The sequence below is a fragment of the Macaca fascicularis genome, chromosome 3 (genome assembly GCF_037993035.2).
Source record: "Macaca fascicularis isolate 582-1 chromosome 3, T2T-MFA8v1.1".
NCBI classification, from domain to species: Eukaryota; Metazoa; Chordata; class Mammalia; order Primates; family Cercopithecidae; genus Macaca; species Macaca fascicularis.
The window spans coordinates 162,834,507-162,859,115 of record NC_088377.1 but is presented as its reverse complement, the minus strand read 5'-3'; the positions used below and the strand labels follow the sequence as shown (position 1 = coordinate 162,859,115).

General features: G+C 36.8%; 1 protein-coding gene across 16 annotated transcripts in view; it reads right to left on the bottom strand.

Annotated features, from left to right (window-relative positions):
* CPED1 (cadherin like and PC-esterase domain containing 1) overlaps positions 1 to 24,609 on the bottom strand; it is a 310,448-nt gene that overhangs the window by 57,374 nt on the left and 228,465 nt on the right. For all 16 annotated transcript variants that reach the window (XM_005550620.5, XM_074035873.1, XM_065542507.2 and 13 more), the window contains one exon: positions 3,395 to 3,512. In XM_005550620.5, coding sequence (XP_005550677.3) covers positions 3,395 to 3,512 — 118 coding nt within the window. The remainder of the gene's footprint in view (positions 1 to 3,394; positions 3,513 to 24,609) is intronic.

The following is a 24,609-nucleotide window of genomic DNA, read 5'->3' as shown; positions in this document are numbered from 1 at the left end:
AAAGATTCAAATATGGGTGCAATTAGTTTGTGGGCATGAAATCGCATGCACATAAAAAGGAAGCCTGATTGGATCTCTGAAAACTTGGCCCCAGTGGTTCATACTACTCTATATTTATACAGCCATCACTCTGCATTTTTGCATTGGTTAACAATTCCTTTTATTTATTGTGAGTTAAATACTGCTTGCAATAGGCATCTGTATAACATCTGCAAAACTGGTGCTCTTGACATTTTAAATAATACCAGCTCTTTGCTAAAATTGTCCAAAAAAGTACCATAAATTCTATGTTATATATTTGAACACTGAATGAATCAAAGCTGTGATTTCTGAAGTAAAGTGTGACATACGTTTTAGGAAACAACATTCTGAGGAATGAAATTGTCTTTTGGGAGAAGTCATTTGATTTATAATTATAGCTCTATATTTAATGCAAGTTAGATTTCAGCCATTTCAGTGAGTCAGATTGAATGATACAACGGAGGAAAAAAGGTCAACTCTGGTTTAGTGTTGAGGTGAGACAGGAAATCATGTAAATGTTGGCACTAATTTCTGACTCTGTAATGTTCTAATACAAAGCATTTTTACTTAAGAAGAAAAAATCCATCTATATTTTCAATATTAGTATTAAAGTATAAGTTGTCATAATTTCTTGCTAAAATAAGGTAGGATAATATTTTTAATTGTTTACATATCATAAAATGCAATCTGAAATATTTTCCTTAAAGTTAATTCTCATTCAATGACCACTGTAGAAATTTTTATTTTTCCTAATTAGAATAATTATTTTTTTTTTGCTTAAGCAACAGATTTAATTATAGGTTGTATCTTACAGTTAAATTATTTCCTAAAAAATAGAAATCAATTTAAGAATTAAAAAAATACAGTCATTCAAAAGTTTAATGGCTGATGTTATTGAAAATGATATCTTGAGATCAATACATAGGCAAAGCGAAAAAAAGAGATCTGGTTTTGCCAAATAACTGTAATGTGCTTTTAAAATAAGATTTTCAAATTAGTCTATTTTTGGCCATTAAAACTAAATCCAGAGCTCCTAAATAAACTTTCTCCCAATTTGGTCCACTATAACAACTTCTTTCAGTAGGAGGGAATCCTGCTGCTAAGGAAGGAAATCATCTCTAGCAGCAAATAATACATTCTTGCAGACTGCTATCCCGGCCTCACTTGTTAAGTTTTTGAGTCTTTGGGTCTTTTGGAGCTTGAGGATGGAACAGTTGGTTGTCGTGATTGTGCCCTGGCTGCTCATAGTCTTCTGTGGATGGGAGGGAGGTTGGATCTTGGTTTTAGTTCAGCAATCATTTTAAAATCATATATTAGACATTGGAAGATGGATAAGGGACAATCTCTTCTCTAGAGAAGCCTGTGATCTAGGTAAGCCATCAGTAAAAGCATATTGCTCATGCACCCTTGATGCATTAATGAGTACACTGCAATATATATATTCTATATATATTCCTATATTTATATATTTTATCAATTATAAAACATAAAAAGAAAAATATCAGGTAAAATATAAATGCATATATATTTTAATCTTTATCGGCTTCACCCTATGAAGAGCCCCGTGCCACTTCCTTTTCTTCCTGGGGAACATCATTTCGTTTTGGAGACTAAGTGAGAACCATGTAAATACTTAACATAATGTGGTAAAGTGCTGTTGCAGACATGTGCCCCGGATATACTGGGAAGAAGCTAAGCTGGGAATCCGGTGGTGAAAAAAGGCTTCCTGGAGAGGACTTCCAGCATCAGAAGTTGGGCAAAGATGGGAAGAGGACTTGTGGGTAAAGGGAACAGTGTGGACAAAACCTGAAGTTCTAAAGGATCACTGTCAACATAGAGAGGCAGAGGCTGGGAGAAGACTGGAAATATAGAAATGGGCCAGATTAGGGAGGCTTCAAATTGTCAGGCTAAGGAGCATGCCCTTGATTTGTGAGTCAATTTGGGGCCTTCTTTAAGGAGGTCTAGCTCCTTAAGTACCAGAAGCCCACTGTTCTATGGCAGCCTCACCCACAATATCCAGGCACAAAGCCCAACATAAGTTAGCGTACATTTAGTGAGCGAACAGAACAAGCTGCCACTTCTTAAAGAATCCCAGTAATGTACCTTGAACTTTTTGTTGAAGAACTTTTGCCTTGGTGCAGTTGAAGTAGGAGGAATAGAATTGTTTTATGAATTCTCATAAATTGTCATCTGATAAAAAATATTTAACTGGACACATCAGTGTCTCCTTTGTATGGAAGAGTATATATCTCATTTAGCAGAGAATCACAAATCACACCACCTGACACACCATAATGGGCAAATCCCTCTCCATTCCCTGATTGTAATTTATTATTTGGAACACATGTTCAAGAATGAAGACATACCCACGTTTGTTAACTGTGCATGCCAAATTGCAATTTGTCCTGCCCATTTGGGAAACTCATTTCCCATTCAAGCTGTGGTGTGAAGTTCACGGCAAGGGTAGAAAAGCTCCTGAGTGTTTTCTCAGACTTTTTAGATGAAGGGAGAATTGGGGTCAGGAGGACAGAGCAGTAACCAGGAAATTTGGAGAAGATGCTCTCTGTTCCTCTAATAGCTTTGAAGGCAATTTTAATCCCAACTTTGGCTTGACCCCACCATCTCCACTAAAAGAAGATTGTTGGGGAAGTAGAGAAATAGGGAATGTTGAGAGTGGCACCAAAGAAGTATCTCATTCCAGGTCTGCTCAGTGCTTAGGCAGGATTTAACGCAGTAATTAAATTTGATGTCACAATTTTCTTGCCTCTATAAATGACTGATATATGAGGGAAACTAGTGATCGGGCCCCCTAACTTTTTTTTTTTTTAGTGAAAAGGAATAATTTAAAACTGAACTTGCATACTTTGCAGTTCTTTGGTTCACACTAGATATTTATTTTCTAACTACTATGTACAAATTACGGTGCCAAATGAATTAGTATAACGCAAACAAGTCAGGCTCTCTGCCCTCATGAAACTGACATCCTGGGAAAACTGACATTAAACAATTAATTCAATACTTAGTCATTTAAATAATTGTGGTAACTGCTATGGAAGAAAATTACTGAGTGCTATAAACTATATAATAAATAAATCAGAGGCTCAAGAAAGGCTCTCTGGCAGAAGTAACATGGGTAACAGATCTGCAGATGAATATGGATTAACTGGGCAAAAAGGGGAGAAGAAAATAATTGATTAATCAAAGTATTTCAAATATTAAAATAATGTACTTACATTAATTATGTTTTATAGTTCATAGTCAATAAAAAGTAATGTCCTTGATTTTTTTATAGAAGGATAGTTTAAATAAGCATATACTTATCTATACCAAATTATTATTTTTTTAGAGAAGTGATGTCCAATGTGATAGTCACCTTTCATGTCCCCAGATGGACATCTTTTTAGTTCAGACTGTAAAATGGCTTCAATGTAGTCAGAAGAAATAGGCTGTAACCCACAGGTTTCCTCTGGATGAATCAGCAAACCACAATCCTGCATTAAAGTAATAGATATTAGTTGTCATATTAATTAACCTGACCCATAATATTAAAATCTAAAAAATAAGATTTTCTGTGGCAAATAACCTTTATGGATAAAAAGGAGCAAGTATTCCTTATCTTTCCCCTGCTGGCTTATCAATAGTTGTTTGTGCTAAAAGTAGATAACAATTTAACCTTTATTTTGACATTGATATTCATGTCATTGTTCTGTCAATTTAAAAAATGAATGCAAGTTTTACTTTAAAAATATATCTGTGTCAACTCATTAAAAACAAAAGAAACTATAATAGAGGACAATATAGCAAGTGCAAAAGACAGTTAATGTGAGAAGGAAAATGGGAACTATTTGGAGAGAATTTAATTTAACAGATGAATTTCATTTTTTAACAAACTTTTCTTAAGAATTCATGATACACCAGAGTGGAATCAGATGCATGTATTTTATTCAAAACACATTCTTATATTTACAACAGTGAGTAACATTTCACTGCACTGAATATCATTATAGAGGCATGTGCTATACTAAGCAATGCTTTCAATAGTCTGACAGATGTAGAACAGAAGGATAGTGTATTGCCTCTCTGAAACTTCTCTCCTTCTCCTTCCTCTGCCCCACCCACTGAGCTGCTCCTGCAGCCTGGACCACTCTCATTTTCTCTTAGCTTATTCTGCAAAGCTATTGGCCCTGTACCTGTCCTATGTCCTTCTATCCTACTTCATGTGGTTCCACTACCACTCTTCTCACTGGGTTCTCTCACTCTATCACAATTTAGGGCATGCTAAAATCCTCTCATGTCGACTGGGATTGCTTTCCCCCTAATTTTGCATGGAGACATCTTGCATTTTAGGTCTCAGCAAGGTCTTCCTGAAACTCTAGCACAATTACGTCTCCCTACTTTTGTTCATGTCAGCACCCCATTTGTTTCCTTCATGCCCTTCACCATTTGATAACTGTTTGTCAGTTTGTTTATTATTTGTCTGGGTCTTTTCTACTATACTGAATGTGCCATGGGAACAAATAATTATTTCACTCACATATGGAAGCAGTACTTATCATATAGCAAACAGTAAACATTTGTTGAATGCATAAAAAGTTAGACTTTATTGTGTCCCTCTTTATATCAGAAATTCTCAACAATGGAGAGAAACAGTGGATTTGACCTCTTCTTTGCTGTGTAACTCTGGTTCTAATCAGCAATTTATGGTTACATTCTCTCATATTCTCAACTATCCTAACCTCAGAATCCCAGATCTCATACAAAAAGGTCCAGGATATTAAGGAACAAGAGGAATGGAGTGAGTGAACTTAAAATCTTGATTCAGTATACATATTTTCACTTCTTAATTCATGACAAAACATGTAGTTTAAGATACTGATTAAAATTAGAAAAATGATTTGTATTAAGATGCTTATTATAATAAAGCAATAAAAACCACAAAGTTTATTATAATGTGGGGCGATCTAGTCTGAATAAACATCTATGAGTGATATTTGTTAGTATACCCGTGTATGTGTGTGATATCTATCCAACCATTTATTTTTAGTGGAGACTGGATCTTTTATACGGCTAGAAAAAAGTGTCATGACTCATCTTGCAAAAATATGTTTATATCAAATGTTAGAGCAATGAGAAGCAATTACCATTACACATTGCTGATGGGAATGCAAGTTAGTTCAGTTGCTTTGGAGGGCAGTTTATACCAAAATAAAAAGTGCAGAGGCTCTGCAGCCCTGGAGACTTCTGGGTCTACTCTAGAAAAACATAAGGGATATGTATAAGGATAAATCTAAATGGACTAACTAACATGGAGATATTTCCAAGACATATGGATAAGAAAACACCCAAAAGTTAGAGAACAATTCATGCTATCTGAAATACACATATGTATGTGTGTGTTCACTCAATCAAGAATGTACTAAATATTGATTTGTTGGGAACAGGTATGTCTCTGTTAAGAGAATAAAAGGAAATCTGGATGATGGTAGTTACCTGTAGAATATGTTCCTGGACTGGCAGTGGATGTCAAGGAGGCTTTAGCTCTATCTAGGATGCTTTACTTTTTATTTAGGGAAAATGTTATTCTTCTAGTACTTGTGAAACTCAATCTTAGTTTGAAGTATTATAAACAACTTTCATCACCTCAGCTGGAGACTTGGCTGGTCCTTCAGTCTAGGAGGTACCATGTTGGACATTACTTTTAAATACAAAGTATTTACCTGTTTATAGTTCTATATGCTATAATGTCATCTAAACGTTAAGTACTTCAGACTGAGATGCTGTGTTCAATTTACTAATAAAAATATATTTTAGCTTATATATACCCATGCAAATAATGTTGAAACATTTTTTAAAGTTTGGATTTAAACTTTTCTTGAAAATTCTTGTTTTGAGATTTCTGTCGGGTGTGTGTGTGTGTGTGTGTGTGTGTGTGTGTGTGTGTGATCATGTGCCACTACTCATCCAAAGGGCATTAGAAACAAAGTCTAGATCACAGATACCAAAGTCCTAACTGGTTTCTTCTGTTGAAGCTCTACATGTAATTGGCAAGTATCTATGAATCAGAAAGATATATTGCTACTTGTGTGTTGAGGGCTTGTCCTGGGCAGGTGACCACTCCTGCTACCTAGAACCTCGTGTTGTTTCTGCATCTGCATTGTTCTGAAATATGGTGCTGTCTCTCCCTTCATATGGAGGTTCCCACTGGGTATCTGCTCTGTGACAGATAGTCAGTCAGCAATGTTGTTTCTAACTAAACAGTGACACCAGTACGTTTTGAGGTAAGACAATAATAATAGCAGTATTTCCAAGGACAGACCAAAGCAGAGAGTAAGAGGAGGACAGGAGACTTTGAAGGAAATGAAATTTTGAGTCATACCCTTTTCTCTGCAGTTTAGGCCAAACAATATCCTATGGCATTCTGTGCTTCCTATCGAATTTCCCCTTAGTAGTTAATCTTTGTTTGCAGTTTACATATCTTAAGCCTTTCCATTAAAGTGTTCACTATTTTGGAGAGTCAAGGGCAGCTCACTAGAGTGAAGGTTAATCACCTTCTGAGCTGTGGCCAAACAATGTTACCCTGAAAGTTGAATGAGCCAAAGCATATGGCCAAATGCAGACCCAAGTCCAGAGACTGGTTGGCAGAGCTGAGGGAGTTAAGAGAAGAAAAGGTAGTATCAGTACAGCAGGGCAGGCTTTGTGTACATTTTATGGAATAAGACAATGGTGAGATACATAGGAAAGAGCACCACTGTGCTGGGAGTTTCACTTGTGAATTTTAGCTCCAGCTGTGTCATAAGCTGGCTGTGTGACACTAAGTCACTTGATCTAGATTTCTCATTACAAAATGGTGAAGGCTGGAGAGAGGAGAAGGCAAAGAATTGTGTTAGGTGAGCTCAAGTCCTGATGCTGACTGCCTTAGGTACCTACACCTTATCCATTCTCCTTTCTTCTTTTTAGCAGAAAAACCTGTATTTTATTGGAGTAATGTGCCCAGCATTAAAAAAATTGGTTTCCCAGTCTCTCTTGTAGCTAAAAGGAGTCAGGAGACATAGCTCTAGTCAAAGAAATGTAAGTGAACACCAGCTAGCGAGTTCTGGAAAAGTTTTACTTTCCTGGTGCCACTTTTTCTTGATCACTCTGTTTCATCTTTCTGGTTGGAATATGAACGTGAGCCTGAGAATGAGCAGCCATCTTGTGACTATGAAGCAACCATAGGGAGAAAAAATAGAATGAGCCTAGGATATAGGTGATGCTGTGGAGCTATGTCTACACTTTTTACTGTGAAAAACAAACTCCTACTTAGTCAAGCCCCTATAGAAACATAAGATGCAGCCAAATTTCTCTCTTCCTCACAGAGTCTATGAAACTTATAATTTAAACGCCACATAAGTCTTTTTGAGTATTTCTTTAGATCTTAAAAGTGATTAATCATAGTAATAACATTAAGAAACAGGAAAATTTTCATTAGTGTCTCTCATTTCTTTCTTCATTGGGATGATTAGCAATTTGGTCAGGTTTAGGCATATTGAATATATTAGATACTTTAAAAAAAAAACAGGTTTTTTTTTTTTTTTTTTTTTTTTTGTTGTTGTTGTTGTTGTTTTGAGACAGAGTCTTCCTCTGTCACCCAGGCTGGAGTACACTGGTAGCATCATGGATCACTGCAGCCTTGAACTCCCAGGCTCAAGCAGTCCTCCCATCTCAGCTTCCTAAGTAGCTGGGACTACAGGCACATGCTACTGTGCCCAGCTAACAGCTCTTTTTTGGTCTTAAGTGTCATCTCTTGGAGCCACAGATCTATAGACACAGAAAATGTAGTATTTAGCAGAGTTGCATAAAACAGCATTAGCTCCAGAAATCTTCACACTTAGAGTGAATCATTTTGTTGGAGACTTCAAAAGGAAGCTCTAAACTCCTGAGTAGATTGTCATAGTTCTCAACTGAGTGCAACAATATACTTAACAGGAATTTTGTTGTTCATACCTGTGCAAAGTAAATATGTTTAGTACATAATTTAAAAAATTTACTTAACTTTTCATGAGGTGCTAGAGTGACTAACTGGACTCATTATGATGTTCTTGGTTTTTCCTCCTGCCTGATCACAGTTTCTCATTATCTATTCTTCTGGACACACATTTCATTCCTTACAGAATTATTCGTCCACAAAAGAATGAGTAATATTTCTCATTTTAAATGTGATATTGCTACATTTTTAAAGCAATACTGAATTGGACTATTTGAGCTGATCTGTGTCTTTAAATCTTAACTACTTTTATTGACCCCATGGAATTATTTCTCTAAGATGAAAGAATTTTTCCTTTCTCTGGCTAAACAATTTTAATGCCCACCTAAATTTTAAAATATGCAATTACTCCCTCCAGCACGTAGCTCCTTCCAAAGAGACCCATTTCCTCTCCTTTCCCTGGGCTACTGCCATTTCCAGTAAGTTAGTAATGATCTCTCAAAACGTGATGATTCGGGCATGGCCAGCTCCCTCTGGAAAGGCAGAGTGTTCCCTTCCAGACTAGGGCTGTTCCTTTCCCCCTGAGAACTGACATTCCTGGGGAGATAAATTCACTCTTAGCCCACCTGAAGTAAGATTTGAGATCTTATGATGTGTTTTCCCCAATGTTCTGCTGAACTGCTGATCAAAGGCATCTGCTGGTTCTCTTGAGCCCGAACACTTACTAAGCCCAAGGCCACGTGAAACCTGGACACTATCAGATCCCACCACATCTCACATCTTTAGCACCCTTGTGCATGGACCAAAATGCAAGGCCTGCTATTCATCTCTCCTCTAATCCAATTTCACTGATCTTCTGCTACTCCATCCATGGTAAGCAAACCCTTCTACAATCTCAAAGGCTTCATGCAATGTTCCCTTCATCTCCTCACCTTCCCAGAAACCCATCCTGGCACAGGGGGAACAGGTGAGGGGAATGGAAAGAAAACTTGCCCTGTGACTTTGTGGGAAAAGACAACTTGCCCTCTTTCTCTGTAACCATCTCCAGGGAAGGCCACCTGCATAGTCAGGAAGTTTACTTCCTCTTGTCTTCCAACTGCCTCTTTCAAACCATTATTCCATTGTGTTACCCTCTGCTGTGGCTCATTTCACCTGGCTCCTCCCTTGTGGCAATCTTCTATCAACATCTTAATTATGCTTCCACATACCAATGGACACCTTAGTCATTGTCATTCATTCCATTTCACAATTTGCTATCAAAGGTCTGTATGGATTCATTCTATTTCATTCAACAATATTTTTGTTCAAATGCTAGAATATTTTATTCAAGCCGGAGATGCTCTACCTGTAATTTTAAATTCTAATTCCTTTTCTCCAAATAAAATATACTTTTCTTCTACCTTATTCCTGCCTCTTCTGCAGTCATGCAGAACTTCCATTCCCATGATTCCTCTCTTTCAATTTGTGTCTATAATGTTCATTTCTATACCTCAACAATCCACATCTTCCTTTTTTTATTTTACTAATGGTGCACAGCAACTCTCCAATCCTGGAACAATCCAATCTATCTCCATCCAAGGTTCTACATACCAGTCAGTGACACTGGCAAAAATCACACACATGTAAAGATAAATGCCAGGCACATTTCCTGATGGTCTCTCAGTACTGCCTGGAAATCTTTGTTCTATTATCTTAGTTGGAACATTTCCCCATTCTTCACAAAGGCTACTTCAAACCTTCATCATTCTCCATAAGCTCCCTCATTTCTACATCTCTGTTGGTCTCATTAGATGATCTTGTCTTCTAATTCATAAAAAATTAGAACCCATTAGACAGTAATTTGCTCAAATTTGTTCTATCTGACAATAAGACAACCACACCTAGATATCTCTTCTTATGTTGTAGCAAAGTAAATCTTCCATCTGTGAAAGTTTGCTTGTTTCACTTGTATTTTTCATCTCATTCTTTTCTACTTCTGGAAATGCTCACCTTTTGCTTTTGTTAACACTACTTATTACCAAATACCAACTCCTTTGAAGATTCTTTCTGTTACCCAGTCCTTAAGGTCTGACCTTTTCTATAATCATGCCCTTAGTGCTCTTACTTTGCATTCTGGGAGATATCATCCATCTTCATGGCATGACCACAACTTGAATGATCATGACTCCCAAACTGGATCCCTGTCTAGGCCACTCTCAGGGCTTCCAGACACATAGTCATCTGCTTCCTGGACATCTCCCTTGGATGTCTCGGAAGTACCTCAATTTCAATTTACCTATGACAGATATCATAGGTTGAGTCAAAACCCATTCTGATCTTACTTTTCCTTGCTTTGCTCTCCTAAAGAGAACACTAATCACATGTCTCCCCTATTTTTCTTACAGCCAAGAGTGGCCACTGACACATTTCTGGTCAGGGAAATGTAAGTATAAACTTGCAGGGAATTGCAGAGAAAGCCTATGTTTTTCTGGTACAGAGGCTGTTCCTTTCTCCTTTCTTGTTTCTTCTCTGCTTGTGGAACAGGAAATTGATAGCTGGAAGAACAACAACTATCTTAAATTATGGAGGAAAGGCCAAAAACTTTGTGGAGACTTTAGTGCTGACATCCTTGATCTTCTGAAACCATTTTGATCTGTGCTGACATTCTTGATCTTCTGAAACCATTTTGATATGTGCTGATGTTCTTGATCTGCTGCAAACGTCTGCTTCTGGACTTTTTATTGGATAAGAAGAAAATATCTCTTATTTGTTTAAGCTACTATTAGTCAGGTTTGTTGTTACTCACCCAACAGCTGAAATTGAACTTAAAAAAATCATTCCAAAAACTGTTCCATCCCCAATAACCTCAATATTGTTGAGCTTGGAACATTCGGTGCCCAAGCCAGACATTTCAGTTACCCAAGTTTCCCTTCTCTTCACTGCCTCTAGCATTCAATCGGTCACCAGATATTCATATCAACTTTCTCTTCTTGATTTGTTTTTTTTCTTGATTTCAATGGATATTATTTTGATCTGTGTCTTTATGTTCTTTTATCATGGGAATTGCCTTGACCCTTAATGGGTCTCCTCTGCTACAGTTCTATGGACCACCTGTATGTCTATTTTCCACATTGTTGCTAATGTCATCTTCCTGAAATGCAAAATTTTTAAACTGCCTTTGTTGCTTGAAATAATTCAAGAGATTGCATTATATTCAGGTTAAGGTTTGGCTGGTGTCCTCTTTGGCTAATCTCCATCCAGTCTTCCCCCCATACTCTGCTTGACTTAAATAACTTCTACTTTGTCCAGTGCTACTTTTTATGATGTTTCCATAAGGTTAACTGAAAGCATTTCATATTCAAGGTCTGTTTTGAAGCACTCACGTTTCTTTTTTTAGGACGTGCACTAAAAAACAAACATTTTAGAATAAGAGAAAAATTAAACTGAATAGAAAGATGAACTTAGTATAAGATGCACAAACATCGTGTTAGGGAATTTCAGCTTCCATCATTAGAAAATGTTTCATCAGTTCCTGCCACAAACAAATAAAATTTCAATTTTTCAAATTTTCTGATAAATTAATTATGGTCAACTGAGAAGTTTCCTGGGTGACACATATGATATATATTATGATAAGTACTGTAAAGGGAAAATCATGAAATATTTGGTTTTGAGATTTCTAATGGCTTCCCATTACAAGGACCTTCATTTCATTTCATTTCATTTATACTATGAAAATCAATCTATGAGACTTATAATTTTGATTTGGAAACTTTTTTCTCCTTTTGGCAAGAAGACTGATTTCTTAGACATATGCTGAGAAGCAAGTTAACACATCCTGAGTTGTTTGTGATTGACATTGAAGATGTTTATCATGCAAAATATATCATATAGAGCATAACTTTAGGAGATATTTAAATATGGCCATTTATGCTATTTAGGATATAAGCAATTGTCTCTCTAATTTTTAAAATTCTTTTAAAAATATCATATTCACAAATTGGGAAGGAGACAATAACAAGTCTATTTAAAAATTTCGTACAAATTTATGAGGTACATGTGAAATTTTCTTTTTTTTTTTTTTTTGAGACGGAGTCTCGCTCTGTCACCCAGGCTGCAGTGCAGTGGCCGGATCTCAGCTCACTGCAAGCTCCGCCTCCCGGGTTTACGCCATTCTCCTGCCTCAGCCTCCTGAGTAGCTGGGACTACAGGCGCCCACCACCTCGCCCGGCTAGTTTTTTGTATTTTTAGTAGAGATGGGGTTTCACCATATTAGCCAGGATGGTCTCGATCTCCTGACCTCGTGATCCGCCCGTCTCGGCCTCCCAAAGTGCTGGGATTACAGGCTTGAGCCACCGCGCCCGGCCGTGAAATTTTCTTACATGGGTATATAATGCTTAGTGGCAAAGTCAGGGTATTTAAATTGTCCATCATCTGAGTATAATACATTTTTGTTAGCTGTAGTCACCCTACTCTGATATCCAACACTGAGTTTATTCCTTCTGTCTTACTGTATGTTTGTACCCTTTAACCCATTTCTCTTCATCCTCCTCCCTTACCCCCACTCATTCTTTCCAGACTCTGTTATTTATCTTTTCACTTTCTACCACCATGTGATCAATGCTTTAGCCCCCACATATAAGTGAGAACACATAATATTTGTCTTTTTGTGCCTGGTTTATTTGTCTTAAAATAATAACCTCCAGTTCCATCTATGTTGCTACAAATGACATAATTTCATTTTTTATGGCCAAGTAATAGTCCATGTTCCACATTTTCTTTATTCATTCATCCACTGATAGGTACTTATGCTGATTTCATATCTTTGCTATTGTGAATAGTACTGCAACATATGAGTGCAGGTATCCCTTTGATAAATGGATGTTTTTTCTACTGATTATATACCCAGTAGTGGAATTGCTGGATTGGATAGTAATTCTATTTTGGGGCGGTGGTTTTTTTTTTTTTTTTTTTTAGAAATCTCTATATCATTGTCCATAGTAGCAGTACTAGTTTATATTCCCACCACTAGTGTATAAAAGTTCTCTTTTCTTCACATCCTTGCCAACATCTTTTTTTTTTTTTTTTTGTCTTTTAAATAATAGTTATTCTGACTGGAGTTAGATAATATCTCACTGTGGTTTTCATTTGCATTTCTCTGATGATTAGTGATATCAAGCATTTTATTCATGTACCCACCAGCCATTTGTATGTCTTCCTTTGAGAAATGTCTGTTCCTATATGTTGCCTGCTTGTTGATGGAATTGTTTGCTTTTTTACTTGTTGTTTGAGTTTCTTGTATATTCTAGATATTAGTCCCCTGTCAGGAGAATAGTTTGCAAATATTTTCTCTCATTCAACAAGTTACCTCTTGATTTTCTTTTGTTGTGCAGAAGCATTCTAGTTTAATTAAGTCCCATTAGTCTATTTTTGGTTTTGTTGCCTGTGATTTTTAAGTTTTAATCATAAATTATTTGCCTAAACCAATGTCCAGGAGACCTTTCCCTAGGTTTTCTTCTAGTATTTTTACAGTTTCTGGGATTACATTTAAGTCTTTAATCCATTTTGAGTTGATTTTTGTGACAGATCTTAAGTAGTTTGCCAAATATGAATTGTCTGTTCTGCTATAAGTTTATTCCAAAAACTATTTTGCAAATCTCAGGATGAATATTAGTTGCTACTTGGAGTTCTAACCTGCTTTCCAACCTACCAGAAACATAGTATAGATTTGTCAAGCTTCTCAGGGATAAAACTGGAGCATAATGATAATTGAAATAGATATATTTTTTAAGCATTTATTACATGCCTGGCATGTAAGTTATTTACACATATTATCTTATTTTTTCTCACAACAACTCCTCCCTTCATTTTAGGAATAAGAAGATAGAAATGCTAAATTACTGAGAGGTAGATTTTAAATGGAGGTCCATCTTACTTTATACCTCTGCTATTTCATCTTAATATATAGCTGACTTTCCTAAAAGCAGAGCAAATCATTGGTTTTATGGTCTAATCTCAATCTTCCTGTGAATTAATCTATACTTTCTCTTTCACCTTTACTCCATCTCCACTCCAATCCTAGTTGAAAGTTGGTTGTTTAAAATCAACTTGCATTGCTTTATGTCTTTTCAGGTACAGTCACACTGAGGCTGTTTTTGGTATAAATCTGTCCACTATGTAAACCCAGATCAGAAAGTGTGTTACAATCTTTCTGTTTCTAGCACTTGTCACAGTCCTTGGCATGTGATAAACATTCAAAACATGGCTCCTGATAGAAACTATTGTCAGTATATGGGATCAATGGAAGGAGAAGAAATGGATGGATGTAGGTGTGGGGCCCAGCTGCAGAGAAAGGGTCACTGGAATAGAGAAGAAAGGGGAGAACATAAGGGTAAATATGACCTATATAGCCAATGCTGGGTTTCTGCTAGCATGGATATTTGGGGCACTGGAATGACCTCCAATATAATTCTGGCTCTAATGTTTTTGAGTCTCTACAAAATAATTGTCTAAATAATTCCCATATGATCTATTTAGCTCTAGAATTTTGTGTTTGTGGTTCTCCCTTTTGAGAAATTTCCAAATGAATTCCTTGTACAGACTGGCATCTTGTTCTGAAGGAATGAATTATTTTGTATGTTTACATGGTCGTTAAATTTAACAACTCTCTTTGCATTGTAGTCAATCAGTCATAAAATACTGAGTAGCTATTGTCTGATTCACAGCATCAGACATTCAATAAACATTTACAGAATAATTAGCTTAAGTTTACATTATCAATAAATAATTAATGATAATCTATCTAAAATAGCCCTTGAGATACCACATATATCCCAAAATTGAATGTTTTTCAAGAAGAAAAGAGACCAATTTATGTAAATTAATATTAAGAGAGATTTTTCTCTTTTATGGAGGGCATTTGAAATATCTGTAAAAATAATTGCATTTATATAAATTTAAAACAGCAATTATACTGCTAAGACTTCATCCTACAAATATACTTTACAAAGTACACAAAGATAGATGTACAAGGAAATTGACTGGAGCACTTCATAAAATATTAATAACACAAAACTAAACACATCTCAAGTGTCCATCAATACAAAACTGGTTAAATAACTTATGCTACATCCAGATAATCAAATATTTTGTAATTCTTAGAAAAGATGGATGTAGAGGAGATCCATTCCAAGATGGCTGAACAGGAACAGCTCCACTCTGCAACTCCCAGCGTGATTGATGCAGAAGATGGGTGATTTCTGCATTTCCAACCAAGCCTCCGCTGGTGACACCCAGGCAAACAGGATCTGGAGTGGATCTCCAGCAAACTCCAACAGACCTGCAGCTAAGGGACCTGACTGTTACAAGGAAAACTAACAAACAAAAAGGAATAGCACCAACATCAACAAAAAGGACATCTACACCCAAAACCCCATCTGTAGATCCCCAACATCAAAGACCAAAGGTAGATAAAACCACAAAGATGGGGAGAAACCAGAGCAGAAAAGCTGAAAATACTAAAAACCAGAGCACCTCTTCTCCAAAGGATTGTAGCTCCTCACCAGCAATGGAACAAAGCTGGATGGAGAATGACTTTGATGAGTTGACAGAAGTAGGCTTCAGAAGGCTGGTAATAAAAAACTTCTTCGAGCTAAAGAAGCATGTTCAAACCCATCACAAGGAAGCTAAAAACCTTGAAAAAAGGTTAAACGAATGGCTAACTGGAATTAACAGTGCAGAGAAGACCTTAAATGGCCTGATGGAGCTGAAAGGTATGGCATGAGAACTTCGTGACTCATGCACAAGCTTCAATACCCAATTCGATGAAGTGGAAGAAAGGGTATCAGTGATTGAAGATCAAATTAATGAAATGAAGAGAGAAAACAAGGTTAGAGAAAAAAGTAAAAAGAAATGAACAAAGCCTCCAAGAAATATGGGACTATGTGAAAAGACCAAATCTACATTTGATTGGTATACCTGAAAGTGATGGGGAGAATGGAACCAAGTTGGAAAACAGGATATTATCTCCAGGATATTATCCAGGAGAATTTCCCCAACCTAGCAAGGCACCCCAACGTTCAAATTCAGGAAATACAGAGAACACCACAAAGATTGTCCTCAAGAAGAGCAACCCCAAGACACAAAATTGTCAGATTCACCAAGGTTGAAATGAAGGAAAAGATGTTAAAGGCAGCCAGAGAGAAAGGTCAGGTTACCCACAAAGGGAAGCCCATCACACTAACAGCGGACCTCTCAGCAGAAACCCTACAAGCCAGAAGAGAGTGGGGGCCAATATTCAAAATTCTTAAAGAAAAGAATTTTCAACCCAGAATTTCATATCCAGCCAAACTAAGCTTAATAGGTGAAGGAGAAGTAAAATCCTTTACAGACAAACAAATGCTGAGAGATTTTGTCACCAACAGGACTGCCTTACAGGAGCTCCTGAAGGAAGCACTAAACATGGAAAGAAACAACTGGTACCAGCCACTGCAAAAACATGCCAAACTGTAAAGACCATCGATGCTATGAAGAAACTGCATCAATTAACAGCCAAAATAACCAGCTAACGTCATAATGACAGGCTCAAGTTCATACATTACAATATTAACCTTAAATGTAAATGGGCTAAATGCCCCAATTAAGACGCAAACTGGCAAATTGGATAAAGAGTCAAGACCCATCAGTATGCTGTATGCAGGAGACCCATATCACGTGCAGAGACACACACAGGCTCAAAATAAAGGGATGGAGGAATATTTACCAAGGAAATAGAAAGCAAAAAAAAAAAAAAAAAAGCAGGGGTTGCAATCCTAGTCTCTGATAAAATAGACTTTAAACTAACAAAGATCAAAAGGGACAAAGAAGGCCATTACTTAATGGTAAAGGGATCAATTCAACAAGAAGAGCTAACTACCCTAAATATATATGCACCCAATACAGGAGCACCCAGATTCATAAAGCAAGTCCTTAGAGACCTACAAAGAGATTTAGACTTCCACACAATTACAATGGGATATTTTAACACCCCACTGTCAATATTAGATAGATCAATGAGACAGAAGGTTAACAAGGATATACAGTACTTGAACTCAGCTCTGCACCAAGAAGACCTAATAGACATCTACAGAACTCTCCACCCTAAATCAACAGAATATACATACTTCTCATCACCACATAGCACTTATTCTAAAATTGACCACATAATTAGAAGCAAAGCACTCCTCAGCAAATGTAAAAGATCAGAAATCACAATAAACTGTCTCTCAGACCACAATGCAATCAAGTTAGAACTCAAGATTAAGAAACTCACTCAAAACGGCACAACTACATGGAAACTGAACAATCTGCTCCTGAGTGACTACTGGGTAAATAACAAAATGAAGGCAGAAATAAAGATGTTCTTTGAAACGAATGAGAACAAAGACACAGTGTACCAGAGTCACTGGGACACATTTAAAGCAGTGTGTAGAGGGAAATGTATAGTACTAAATGCCCACAAGATAAAGCAGGAAATATCTAAAATGACACCCTAACATCACAATTAAGATCTAGAGGAGCAAGAACAAACAAATTCAACAGCTACCAGAAGGCAAGACATAACTAAGATCAGAGCAGAACTGAAAGAGATAGAGACACAAAAAATCCTTCAAAAAATCAATGAACCCAGGAGTTGTTTTTTTTTTTCCAAAAGATCAACAAAATTGATAGACTGCTAGCAAGACTAATAAAGAAGAAAAGAGAGAAGAATCAAATAGACACAATAAAAAAATGATAAAGGAGATATCGTCACCAATCCCTCAGAAAGACACACTACCGTAAAAGAATACTATAAACACCTCTACGAAAATAAACTAGAAAATTTAGAAGAAATGGATAAATTCCTGGACACATACACCTCCCAAGACTAAACCAGGAAAAAGCTGAATCTCTGAATAGACAAATAACAGGCTCCGAAATTGAGGCAATAATTAATAGCCTACCAACCAAAAAAAGTCCTGGGCCTGACGGATTCATAGCCAAATTCTACCAGAGGCAAAAAGAGGAGCTGGTACCATTCCTTCTGAAACTATTCCAATCAATAGAAAAAGAGGGAATCCTACCTAACTCATTTTATGAGGCCAGCATCATCCTGTTACCAAGGCCTAGCAGAGACATAACAAAAAAGGAGAATTTTAGACCAATATCCCTGATGAACATTGGTGCGAAAATCCTCAATAAAATACTGGCAAATCGAATCCAGCAGCACATCAAAAAGCTTATCCATCACGATCAAGTTGACTTCATCCCTGGGATGCAAGGCTGGTTCAACACATGCAAATCAATAAATGTAATCCATCACATAAACAGAACCAATGACAAAAAACATACAATTATCTCAATAGATGCAGAAAAGGCCTTTGACAAAATTCAATAGCCCTTCATGCTAAAAACTCTCAATAAACTAGGTATTGATGGCATGTATCTCAAAATAATAAGAGCTATTTATGACAAACCCACAGCCAATATCATACTGAATGGGCAAAAACTGGAAGCATTCCCTTTGAAAACTGGCACAAGACAAGGATGCCCTCTCTCACCACTCCTATTCAACATAGTGTTGGAAGTTCTGACCAGGGCAATCAGGCAAGAGAAAGAAATAAAGGGTATTCAGTTAGGAAAAGAGGAAGTCAGATTGTCCCTGCTTGCAGATGACGTGATTGTATATTTAGAAAACTCCATCAGCTCAGCCCCAAATGTCCTTAAACTGATAAGCAACTTCAACAAAGTCTCAGGATACAAAATCAATGTGCAAAAATCACAAACATTCCCTATACACCAATAACAGACAAACAGAGAGCCAAATCATTAGTGAACTCCCATTCACAATTGCTACAAAGAGAATTAAATACCTAGGAATCCAACTTATAAGGATGTGAAGGACCTCTTCAAGGAGAACTACAAACCACTGCTCAGTGAAATAAAAGAGGACACAAACAAATGGAAGAATATTTCATGCTCATGGATAGGAAGAATCAATATCATGAAAATGGCCATATTGTCCAAGGTAATTTATAGATTCAATGCCATCCCCATCAAGCTACCAATGACTTTCTTCACAGAATTGGAAAAAGTACTCTAAAGTTCATATGGAACCAAGAAAGAGCCTGCATTGCCATGACAATCCTAAGCAAAAAGAACAAAGCTGGAGGCATCACGCCACCTGACTGCAAACTATACTACAAGGCTACAGTAACCAAAACAGCATGGTACTGGTACCTAAACAGATATACAGACCAATGGAAAAGAACAGAGGCCTCAGAAATAACACCACACATCTACAACCATCTGATCTTTAACAAGCCTGACAAAAACAAGAAATGGGGAAAGGATTCCTTAATAAATGGTGCTGGGAAAACTGGCTAGCCATATGTAGAAAGCTGAAACTGGATCCCTTCCTTACACCTTAAACAAAAATTAACTCAAGATGGATTAAAGACAACTATCAGACCTGAAACCATAAAAATCCTAGAAGAAAACCTAGGCAATACCATTCAGGACACAGGCATGGGTAAGGACTTCATGACTAAAACACCAAAAGCAATGACACCAAAAGCCAAAATTGACAAATGGGATCTAATTAAACCAAAGAGCTTCTGCATGGCAAAAGAAACTACCATCAGAGTGAACAGGCAACCTACAGAATGGGAGAAAACTTTTGCAGTCTACCCATCTGACAAAGGGCTAATATCCAGAATCTACAAAGATCTTAAACAAATTTACAAGAAATACACAAACCAACCAATCAAAAAGTGGGGCAAAAGGTATGAACAGACACTTCTCAAAAGAAGACATCTATGCAGCCAACAGACACATGAAAAAATGCTCATCATCAGTGGTCATCAGAGAAATGCATCAAATCCACAATGAGATACCATCTCAGGCCAATTAGAATGGTGAACATTAAAAGTCAGGAAACAACAGATACTGGAGAGGATGCGGAGAAATAGGAATGCTTTTTTACACTGTTGGTGGGAGTGTAAATTAGTTCAACCATTGTGGAAGATTCCTCAAGGATCTAGAACTAGAAATACCATCTGACCTAGCAATCCCATTACTGGGTATATACCCAAAGGATTATAAATCATGCTACTATAAAGACACATGAACATGTATGTTTATTGTGGCACTATTCACAATAGCAAAGAATTGGAACCAACCCAAATGTCCATCAATGATAGACTGGATTAAGAAAATGTGGCACATATACACCATGGAATACTATGCAGCCATAAAAAGGATTAGTTCATGTCCTTTGCAGGGACATGGATGAAGCTGGAAACCATCATTCTGAGCAAACTATCACAAAGACAGAAAACGAAACACTGCATGTTCTCACTCATAGGTAGGAATTAAACAATGAGATCACCTGGACACAGGGCGGGAAACATCACACACAGGGGACTGGCAGAGGGTGGGGGGCTGGGGGAGGTATAGCATTAGGAGAAATACCTAATGTAAATGATGAGTTGATGGGTGCAGCAAACCAACACGGTACATGTACCTATGTACCAAACCTGCACGTTGTGCGCTTATACCCTAGAACTTAAAAGTATCATTAAAAAAAGATGGCTATAGAGTGAAGATATGGAGATATATATATATATATATATATAAAAGAAAAGTTATTAAAAGCAGTAAAGCAAATTGCAGAACATGATGTATACTATGATCTTATTTAAGTAAAATAAAGTGTTAGTATATATACTTGATTGTGAACACATACGTTCTGGAATGATACACAAGAAATTCTAAACAGTGGATTTCTTAGAAGATTAAGAATAGAAGGCCAGAGATGGAAAGGCAAAATGCACTTTTACTTTTTATTTTACATGCTTTAATATTTTACCATTAGTATGAATTATGGTTACATTTTTAAAACTACAATTTAAAAAATATTATTTAAGATGTTAAAGCAGAATAATAGAAGAAAACTGATAGCTCTTTGAAGTTGTATTTGTTTCCTAGGGCAACTGTGACAAAGTATCATAAATTATATGGCTTAGAACAAATCTAAATTTATTGTCTTTCAGTCCTGGAGGCCAGAAGTCCAAAATGGAGGCATTGGCAGGTTTGATTCCTACTAAGGGCTATGAAGGACTAGCAGCCTGTACAGCCATTTAATACTGTCTTATTTTCACAGACTTATAGTCTATCCAAGGAAACATAAGAGTTAGTTAAGTAAATGTTCCAGGTAGAGGGACGAGGACCTGAAACATGCTAGAGTTGGGCGAAAACATGGCCCTTCAAGTTCAGAGTGGACGATGCTCAGAGACTGGGATAGGAAGTGGGTAGAAATTAGTCACATTAATTTGGAATCATGATTTCCATGCTTGACTCATTCTAATGACACAGAGTTCTTGAATGTGACAACAAATTAAGCTTCTTCCACTTTCTTATGTTTAAAAATTCTTACCAGGTAAGTCTCTAAGCTCTATTTCCTTTTATAAAACTTATAAAACCTTTTTACTAAGTAGCTGGCTTTTAAAATATAGGACAAAATTAAATATCTTTACTGAGGAGTAGGAAACATCTTGACTTTTACTTACAATTCATTCCAATAAAAATTGGCAGTAAACAAGGTTTACCTAAGTAATCACCTTACATTGAGTTTTAAGAAAAATGTACAACTACTTAAGTTATTCTATCTTTTTTGTGCAGAAAATTTTCCTAAAAACATGGCTTTAAAAATTGATAAGCTTCAATGCTAGATGTTATCCTGTTTTAGTGAGAGATTACAAATACGTTTTAGTTGTATCAAAAATAATGGAACTTGAGGTTGCATAGAGGATACTATATATGGCTTCCCTTGCTGTTTATTTTTGGAAGGCATAGTCTTACTTATAACACATTAGAATCCACCTAGTAATGAGTCATCATAGAATGTGACACAGTTGTGTGTTTCTTCCCTAAACAAATATCAACTGAAAAGTGGCTATACATTATACTATGAAATAATTTTAAGTAGTCTGCAAGAAACTCAGGAAGGAGGGAAATTGAAACAAATTACAAGCAAATGAATTAGTTCTACTCAATTAACTGTATTAATACGACATTAATATTGGAAATATTTCTTTACATTTCTCATGCATTCCAAATCTCTGAGCTAATATAAAGTTTCTTTCTTTTTCAACCTTCAAATTAGCCAGGATGGGGCCAATGTGGTCCTGCTTGCTGCAGTCCATTCTGAAAGACATCCTGTATTCTCCATTTGGGAATAAATGAGTCTCTGGTTTTTGTAGAATTTGGACTGGAAAATCTAGTGAGATGAAGCCTGTGAAATGCCTAATGCTGCCCACTTCCAGTGAGGTAGAAAACCCAAGGAAAGCAGCCTTTGTTGTGGTTTCTCAGCACTTTTGGTTTTCGTTCCAGATGGAATCCAGAAGGGTAAATATGAATACAAACGAACAAAAGAATGAATTCATATGCTCAGATACAACATTCAGTTCTTTTTGACTTGTGAACAAAGAAATATAGTGTTGGAACTGTGTGTTACTACTTTGGGTTCTCTCATACTTTGAAGAATCTAGATCAGTTTTGGACGTGACAAAATAATAAGAACAAGAAAAATGTATTTCATATTCCAAAGGAACAAATCTGTTTTTGTAGGTTGAAGCAGAAATAGTACTGATTGGAAATAGGTAATAGGCTGCAGAGATTTTTTTTCTTTTTTTTTAAATTTATTTATTTTTTATTATTATTATACTTTAAGTTCTAGGGTAAAAGACAACTTTTTTTTCCTTTTTTTAGATTATACTTTAAGTTCTGGTATACATGTGCAGAACATGCAGGTTTTTTACATAGGTATACATGTGCCATGGTGGTTTGCTGCACCCATCAACCCGTCATCTACATTAGGTATTTCTCCTAATGCTATCCCTCCCCTAGCCCCCTACCCCACTACAGGCCCCAGTGTGTGGTGTTCCCCTCCCTATGTCCATGTCTTCCCCTCCCTATGTCCATGTCTTCTCATTATTCAACTCCCACTTATGAGTAAAATTTTTAATTGATGTATACTTGCCAACAATGGTGACACCAAACAACAACAGATGTTTGCCACCTGTTAAGCAGTAAGTAGGTTTGCCCAGGAGATATTGATCACTCATACTTAAAATAATTGCTGTTATAAATACTTCAGCATGGATGGACTGTCCCACATATAAATAGTTTGCTAATAAAGCATATGAGGTTGTAATCCTTAAAGATGTTAACTGGTAGGGAATGTTATGCCTGAGTGGCACTGCTAATAGAGTTGAATATTTAATAAAAGATGCAATTGCATTAGTTTTGGGCACCATGTGGACATTTCTTGTCTATAATTATTAGGTGGGTGTAAAAGTAACCGCGATTTTTGCCATTGAAAGTAAGGGCTTTGGGAGTCCAAGACAGACAAATCACCTGAGGTCAGGAGTTTCAGACCAGACTGGCCAACATGGTGAAACCCTGTCTCTACTAAAAATACAAAAAAAAAAAAAAAAAAAATTAGCCAGGCATGGTGGAGGGTGCTGTAATCCCAGCTACTCAGGAGTCTGAGGCAGGAGAATCACTTGAGTCTGGGAGGCAGAGGTTGCAGTGAGCCGAGATTGTGCTACTGCACTCTAGCCTGGGTGACAGAGTGAGACTCTGTCTCAAACAAAAAAAAAATTAACAAATTCCACAACTGATTTTGCACCAACCTAATATCTTGGTAACTGCTACATAAACACCCCTATATGCACACACCTACACATGCACACACATAGGTACACACCTCCAATGACCCTTAAACTGTGGAATTTTGAAATGTGAAGGAAACAAACATTTACAAACAAGTTTTACTTTTCTCCAGTCACAGTGGTATATGAATTTCTTCTACACAGGCTTTCAGGTGCTGTGAGGTGCTGGCACATGTAATACAGATGAGGCCAGCACACTAAGAAGAACATTTGGGAATGAATCATTGTGGTAACTGTTGAAGACACCAGCCAGACATCATTCCCTATCAAGTCTGTCACAGCTTTCCAAAGCATTTCATGAATACTCCCAAAACTTTAAGAATAAAAACAGACTAACCAGTGAACTGAAGCATATGCCAGAGTCCATTTAATGCTTTAATATGATTAAATGGCCAACAGATGCCTTTAGGAAATGGTTATAGAAAATACAAAACAATGACATCTTCCAATGGTATATCTTGGCTTAGAGAAAAGCAGAACTAGTTAACATAGAATAGCTTATTTACATGGAACTGTGTGGAGATATATATATATATATCTCCACTGTATTTTTTATGGATGTATATTTCCATTGAAATCACAAGCTTGGCTTATAAAAGCCTTTGACTGCTTGACCTTTAAAACAAATCTGGGTCTTACCCCTGCCCTTGTGGAAAGTAGGAGGCAAAAACTGTGGCCAGGCATACTGGCTCATGCCTGCAATCTCAGCTACTTGGGAGGCTAAGAAAGGAGGACTGCTTGATCCAAGGAGTTTGAGTCTAAGGTCATCTACGATCGTGACACTGCACTGCACTCCAGCTTGGGTGACAGGGAGATAAAAATAAAAATATAAACCACCAAAACTGTGCAACCTCTCAATTAGGGAATATTCTCAAACAACCACTTCCAGATAAT